The sequence below is a fragment of the Haliotis asinina genome, chromosome 4 (assembly GCF_037392515.1).
Source record: "Haliotis asinina isolate JCU_RB_2024 chromosome 4, JCU_Hal_asi_v2, whole genome shotgun sequence".
In the NCBI taxonomy this organism is placed as follows: domain Eukaryota; kingdom Metazoa; phylum Mollusca; class Gastropoda; order Lepetellida; family Haliotidae; genus Haliotis; species Haliotis asinina.
This window is the reverse complement of record NC_090283.1, coordinates 70384236-70391684: the sequence shown is the minus strand read 5'-3', so window position 1 is coordinate 70391684 and position 7449 is coordinate 70384236. Positions and strand designations below refer to the sequence as shown.

The 7449-nt window shown below is 40.7% G+C and overlaps 1 protein-coding gene across 1 annotated transcript; it reads right to left on the bottom strand.

Moving 5' to 3' along the window:
• Positions 1-2981: 2981 nt before the first annotated feature.
• LOC137281133 (GATA zinc finger domain-containing protein 14-like) lies at positions 2982-5880 on the bottom strand. Its single transcript, XM_067812262.1, has 3 exons — positions 5860-5880; positions 4649-4935; positions 2982-4002 (listed from the first exon to the last, which is right to left on the bottom strand). Exons 1-3 carry the CDS (start codon positions 5878-5880, stop codon positions 2982-2984), a joined length of 1329 nt encoding a protein of 442 aa, XP_067668363.1.
• Positions 5881-7449: the final 1569 nt, after the last annotated feature.

Genomic DNA, 7449 nt, shown 5'->3' with positions numbered 1-7449 from the left:
GTTGGTAGTAGAAATGAGACGGTCATGTTGCCTTGTATGGTTTAAGAGAATCACGGATGTAATTAAAATGATCTAGAGAAGATATTTAACCAGAACGTAAACCTTCACCAAACTGTTCATCATTTGTTGTAACCTTTGTCTTAACATAGGGGGCTGACACGTCAAAAGAACAGCGCGTCAGTTAGCCCTTTGCGAGGATTCTTAATTTAGGTCACAGACACCTTCGTATCCCTTCTGCCATAGATTAATCGAAATTAGGTTAAGAAGTTATTGAATACGGCACCATGTATAGTGTAATAAAACACACTTTCGCCCGGAACTATCATAGTTGAACCACGAAGACGCTTGCGTCCGAGGGCTTTAAGGTTATAATAGTTCAGGGCGAAAGTGTGCTTTATTACACTATACATGGTGGCAGAACGAACTGTATTTCTTAAATATTACTAGTTTTAATTTAGACTTCATCAAAGTAACTGAGAACTGTAGCATTTGGTTTGGAGTTGTGTATGCAAAGAATGATTTCAATTTACGTACTTCTTGTCTGACTGTTGGGACATGATCAATGCATACACTGATCAAAACTTGACTTACTGTTTTAGTAATTTTCACTTTTGATCTGGACATGAATTAGATCTACGAGTGTAGTTTAGAACAGTAATATCCCTCCCTCTTCTTTTTTTCAAGTTATACCCTTGACCCTTGCCATAAGAGGCGACTAATGGCACAAGCGTTCAGACATTGAATGACATTCCTCAAGCTTTCTTCAATTGCTTACCGCCGTCTATGCGTCGTCGCTGTTATGTCTACATCGACGTCAATGGTTGACACACACGATACTGAATTTGTTACTTTGACACATCTCTTTAAGGGCGTGCCACCATCACTAAGTGTCAAATTAAACAGTTATGGCGGAAAACACCAGAAATCACATTTTTGTGGATTAATAAATGGTCTAACATCAAGCAATGCACATTTACTTTATTCCAAACGTATACAACGTGCTAAATTTACAATAGCTATTTTCCTCCCCTTTCTTAGAGTGAGACAATATATTTAACGTCACATCGGCAGTATTTCAGCGATATCGGGAAGAGAACATTTAGCAATGAAAAGGACTATATGTATATTGTAAAACCTGCTGACGAAGGACAGTAAAACAACTAGAATATCACAATTAGCATTAGACCCTTTCTTAAAATAAATGTTTAGGTGTATATAGTAGAGCGAGTTGTTCAACTCTTTAGCTTCCTTGGGTTAATGGTACGTTAAACACACGGTTGTGACGTCACATGATGAATCCACGTGACTGATTGAGTTTTACGCCGCGTATAACAATATTCCCGCATTATCTCGGCGGGAACACTAAAAATAACTTTCACTTTTTGTAATTTTGGTTACTTTTTTAATATTGAAAGTCTATTGAAATTGTCGAAATTTTGCTTTGTTTTTAGTTTGGTGAGTGAGAGAGTTAGGTTTTATGCTGCTGTTACCAATATACCACCAATATCGCGGCGGTGGACTCCTGAAATAGGCTTCACACATTGTACGCATGTGGAGAATCCAACCCGGATCCTCGACGAGCGCTTTAATCGCTAACATACCCATCGCTCCCTATTGTTATAAGGTGAAAATTGCATTCGTATACAAGAAACGATTTATACATCTATCATTGAGATTTGCGGTTAGTTCGGCATAGCACCAATGCTATTACTATTGGGTAATATATTTAGGGATGGAAAAAGGGAATAAATGTCAAACAACAGAACAGAATAGATTCGTCAAGTAGCAATTAAAGCTGAGTCACTGATTAGAATTAAGGGAGATTTCCAATCACGAGGTACGACATGAGACCAGGGAATGATGTAACTTCTAACGAATCAGAGAGATTGTAGAGGGTCATGTGACAAGGGTGGAGCAGGCTCGAACACCTTAAAATGATACCGTCAGCACTAACAAGGTGCGGTGCGGGTTGAAGAGACAGCAGAACGTCCACATCCCGATTGATCAGTAAACAGCTTGCCCTACCCTGTCCAGGCCAAGACCAATTGTTATGAGGAGAGGGATCGAGTAAACCGATGTGAGTATAGAAACTTGTGTTGAGTTATTCATTGTATGCCTCAGTGCCAGTACATGAATGCTATGTGTTAGTTAGGAGTCCCGGTCGTCTGACCACTTATTCCTAGATGTAGCCCCCCCCGGACAGACCAAGCGAGTATGCCACCAGAGCTGGCAGCACCCCTACTAATTCAAAACTGCCATCGTAACAGGTAACTGGTAAGAGGGTTTACTAACACCCAAATCCCAGTTACGACACTATGTCATATGCCATTATTGTTATATAATAATGTTATATGGTGTTATAAATGCCAAGTGACTATAGAATGACACAATATACTATGCTCTAGGTTTTTATTAAGATGGCAACTTATGCCAGTCATGTGACAAGACTATACTAAACATCAAAAGAAACGCAACCCAAACGCAACTGTTTTTGTCAAGTGTTTAAGTAGATGACATAAACATAAACGTTTACTTTTATAGGATTTCATTTTGATGTTTAATTTATTTGTAAATACCTGGTATTCCTGTGGTTAAAGCGTCTTCACACCGGAGACCCGGGTTCGAGTCCCCTCATGGATACAACGTGTGAAGTGTGAAAGTGCCATTTAGAAAGAGGTCACGTGTATCATATGATATATTTGTGATTACACTTTCTCAGTAAAGTACCGATTCTAATTCAAACATATATACTATATGTTACATTTTACTACTTTTTCATTGTCCTTCATTCTCGAAATACCACAAAAATACCAGGATTAAATACCCGGAAAATTTGGAAAAAAATAATCCAGATACTTGATTTTTCATTTGTTCTGCTTTTACACCAATAAATATATTCAGTGTCGAGAAACGTAGAAGTACTTTGCATTAGAATTATATATTATCAGCATTTGAACGAACCTCTTACAAAGCCATGGGTTTCAGGTGATACTGTTGTTGCTGAGAGTCGTTGTGTAGTTGTTGTGGAGGTCAAGGACGTTATCGTTGGTTTTGAAGTATCCGTCGTTGATGGTGCTGTTGCCGAGCCACTGGAAGGTGTTACTGATTCTGTAGTGGGTGTGGCTGAGGGTGTCGTTGTGGATGTATATGTTGGTATAGTTGTAGGTGTCGTTGTGGGAGTAGTTGTAGGTGTTGTCGTGTGTATAGTTGTAGTTGTTGTGGGTGTTGTAGGTGTCATTGTCGGCGTCGTACTTGTCGTTGTGGGTGTAGTTGAAGGTGTCGTAGGTGTGGGTGTTGGTGTTTGCGTAGTGGGTGTGATTGTTGTTGTAGATGTCAGTTTGGGAGTAGTTGTTGGTGGCTTTGTAGGAGTGGTTGTGGAAGTAGTTGTGGATGTAGTTGTAGGCGTAGTTGTAATCGAAGTTGTCGGTGTCGTGGGTGCATTTGTGGGTGTGGTTGTGGGTGTAGTTGTGGGTGTTGTGGGTGTGGTTGTGGGTGTGGTTGTAGGTGTAGTTGTGGGTGTAGTTGTGGGTGTTGTTGTGGGTGTAGTTGTGGGTGTAGTTGTGGGTGTAGTTGTGGGTGTAGTTGTGGGTGTTGTTGTGGGTGTGGTTGTGGGTGTTGTGGGTGTAGTTGTCGGTGTCGTTGTGGGTGTCGTTGTGGGTGTGGTGGGTCTTGTGGGTGTGGTTATGGTTGTGGTTGTGGTGGGTGTGGTTGTTGTTGTGGGTGTTGTTGTGGGTGTTGTGGTGGGTGTTGTTGTGGGTGCGTTTGTGGGTGTTGTGAGTGTTGTGTGTGTGGTTGTGTGTATAGTTGTGGGTGTGGTTGTTGTTTTGGATGTGGTTGTGGGTGTAGATGAGGGTGTGGTAGAGGGTGTGGTAGAGGGTGTGGTTGTGATTGTGGTTGTGGGTGTCGTTGTGGGTGTTGTTGTGGGTGTCGTTGTGGGTGCAGTTGTGGGTGTCGTAAGTGTAGTTGTGGTCGTGGCAGTTGTTGTAGTTGTTGGTATGAAGTCTTCAGTCCAGTCTAAAACGAAAAAGGGATACTATCAGTATTCAGATGCTGATCTTAATGTTAAAATTTAACACTATGTAATTTTTTTGTTTTGTTTCCTTGCTGTATACATGCACACTAGGCAACATTTCAGCTGTTTGGCGGAAATCCTTAAATACATCGACTCTGGACGAGAGAATCCAGTGATCAACAGCATGATCATCGATCTACGCATTTAAGATGCGATGGTATGTGCCAACCAAGTCAGCGAACCTGAAAACCCGACCCCTTTAGACGCCTTTTTCGACATGCATGGGTTGTTCAAGACCATTTATATGGGAATTTTATGGGTTTCAGAATGTATTAAGTGTCTTAATCCTTCAATGGAGCCTTTATTTGGACAAGAAATATTGTGTGCGCTAAGAAGCTAGGAGTTGTAGCGTGAAGCTTAAGAGATACGCAGCTGAAAAAAGCAATTTACATTTACAACAGGAAAGCAATGGCAAAGGAATTTATAAGCATATAAACCTCACCTAAAACGCTGGGATCCCAAATGGACACATCACAAAAGGTTGGTGGATTTTTCAGGGCATTTTTGAAAAGTGCCTTCTTGAAAAACTGAATGCAGGACACCTTCCCCTCAAAATTGCCTGTCCCATCAACCGACCTTCCAATAGTCACGTCACCAACAGCGTTGACTTCCACGTGAGTCCGTCCCGTGTATTGCCCTGGGTCTTCAACATCATCCTTGAAGATGTCAATGATACCCCAGATCGTGTTGTAGGAAAACCCCACAAAATTCCAGGCGTTGATCGTCAAGATACTTCGCTCGTACGAATCATAATAGGTTCCGGTGACGTCATACAGTGTAGCGACGAGTTTTGTTCCTTCCTGTGTCAACTTCACCCCATTACCCGACCCCCCGACACCGGCGTACTCAAGGATCGTTGCTGTCTGAAAAGATGTGGGGTACAGGTTGAAAATCCAACAAAATGCCTCTATGCCATTGAGGTGTCCAGTGTTTGGTATCTGAATATAAGAGTCTGATGTTCCTGTGAGTTCCGCTGCCCCAAGATTCCCTTCCCCCGGCCCTACTACAGTATTGTGCAGCAGAGCCGTGATGCTGGAAGCAGGTGCCCCGTTACCATGGAGAGAGGCGTGGATGGGCCAAAACACGTCTGGCGAGCTGAACTGTTTCTCCGTAGAAAAAGTATATGCATTCTTTTTTTTGATGTCTCCGTTGACAGCTACCACCAAAACTGCAAAATATTGATACACTTTAAAGAATATCCTATTTGCATGATAATGAACTGATGAAACTTGGATATCATGTGCATGGTATTACTAACTGGTCGATAGGAGAAGGAAATCAATGTTGGTTCACTTCATTATCATTTGGGTAAGTTCAGTTATTAAAAGTCCCCTAAAAATGTAACGAAAATAAATCATTATTATCACAATAAGATATTAAAGTGTTTTTCACGTGCCTCGTGTATAGAACTGCGTCTACAGTCAAAACACATCTTGAAATCGTGAAATCAATGAGGAAGAAATCATTGGTGTCCGCCACGTGTTTCTGTAAAAAGAACGTATTTTCAACAGCACTTCACGTCTTCTAACCAAAGATCACTGATTCCTCCTCGTTCGTAAACCATCTGAAAGACGCTCTTCTCACAGGTACAGAGCCGTAAACCATCTGAAAGACGCTATCTCACAGGTACAGAGCCGTAAAACATCTGAAGACGCTAATCTCACAGGTACAGAGCCGTAAACCATCTGAAAGACGCTAATCTCACAGGTACAGAGCCGTAAACCATCTGAAAGACGCTAATCTCACAGGTACAAAGCCGTAAACCATCTGAAAGACGCTGATCTCACAGGTACAGAGCCGTAAGCCATCTGAAGACGCTAATCTCACAGGTACAGAGCCGTAAACCATCTGAAAGACGCTGATCTCACAGGTACAGAGCCGTAAACCATCTGAAAGACGCTAATCTCACAGGTACAGAGCCGTAAACCATCTAAAAGACGCTGATCTCACAGGTACAGAGCCGTAAAACATCTGAAGACGCTATCTCACAGGTACAGAGCCGTAAACCATCTGAAAGACGCTGATCTCACAGGTACAGAGCCGTAAACCATCTGAAAGACGCTAATCTCACAGGTACAGAGCCGGAAACCATCTGAAAGACGCTGATCTCACAGGTACAGAGCCGTAAAACATCTGAAGACGCTAATCTCACAGGTACAGAGCCGTAAACCATCTGAAAACTCTAATCTCACAGGTACAGAACCGTAAACCATCTGAAACACACTAATCTCACAGGTACAGAGCCGTAAACCATATGAAAGACGCTAATCTTACAGGTACACAGCCGTAAATATCTGGGTAAGAACTGGTCAGCAGTAACCCATACTTATTGAAAGAGGCGACTAACGGGATCGGGTGGTCAGGTTCGGGTGGCTGTTATCTTGCTTTGTGCGGCGTTCAATAGCAAGCAAACAACCAAACAAAAATACATATCGAAACCAAAACTGACCACAAGTACGTTGTAATATATTATGACCAGAAATTATTTAGAATTTTAGGAATCTGTTTAATTGGATTTCTAGTACAAACAGCCTTAACCAGGTATCAAGTGCTTGTTTCATTCAAGAGAGACAACTGTGTTAATTTTTTCATTAGTTTTCCTCCTTTGTGTACTTGATAGCAGACGACATTTTCTGTGATCCTCAGTATGGGTGATTTAGAAATGAGGAAGTTGACTTTAGAGTATTTTTAGTTTAGTTTATTTATTTCAATACTGAAAGGCCTCAGGCCTATAGTATAAAACACACATCATACTACTCATGATATAAAGTAGTATAATATCATGGAGTCATATCATACCATATAATGCTGTATCACGTCATATTAGATCATATGATATCAGATGGTACCATGTCATGTCATGTCGTATCATATATGTTCTCACATCGGAAATAGTATCATACCATATCATAATACATCATATCATCGTCTCACGTCATATCCTATATATCATATGTCAAAGATCAGCTTGTACATCATATATAATGGCATATCAAATCATATACATGACATTTTAGCAAATGTAATATAGTATCATGCTAAATCACTCACTTCTCGATATCACACATATCTTTATATCATTTGTAGGGCGCACTCCATATACATATCATTTATAGAAGAATTGTCTGGATAGCATAGCTTTGTGAATAAAAATTGCAATATTTTGGATTACCTTTTCATTTGAACACGTCAACAGTGAAGAGAATTTGGCAATCGATGGATGTACAAAATAGTATTCTTTCATATATTTTCTACGTAGTGTATCAAATGCTGGACAGACAAGAAGGAAATGATATTCGTCTTCTATTGCATTGTTAGTGCAACATTTACATAGTCTATCTTCTCTTTTTATATTCATAAATCTCCCCTTTTCAATC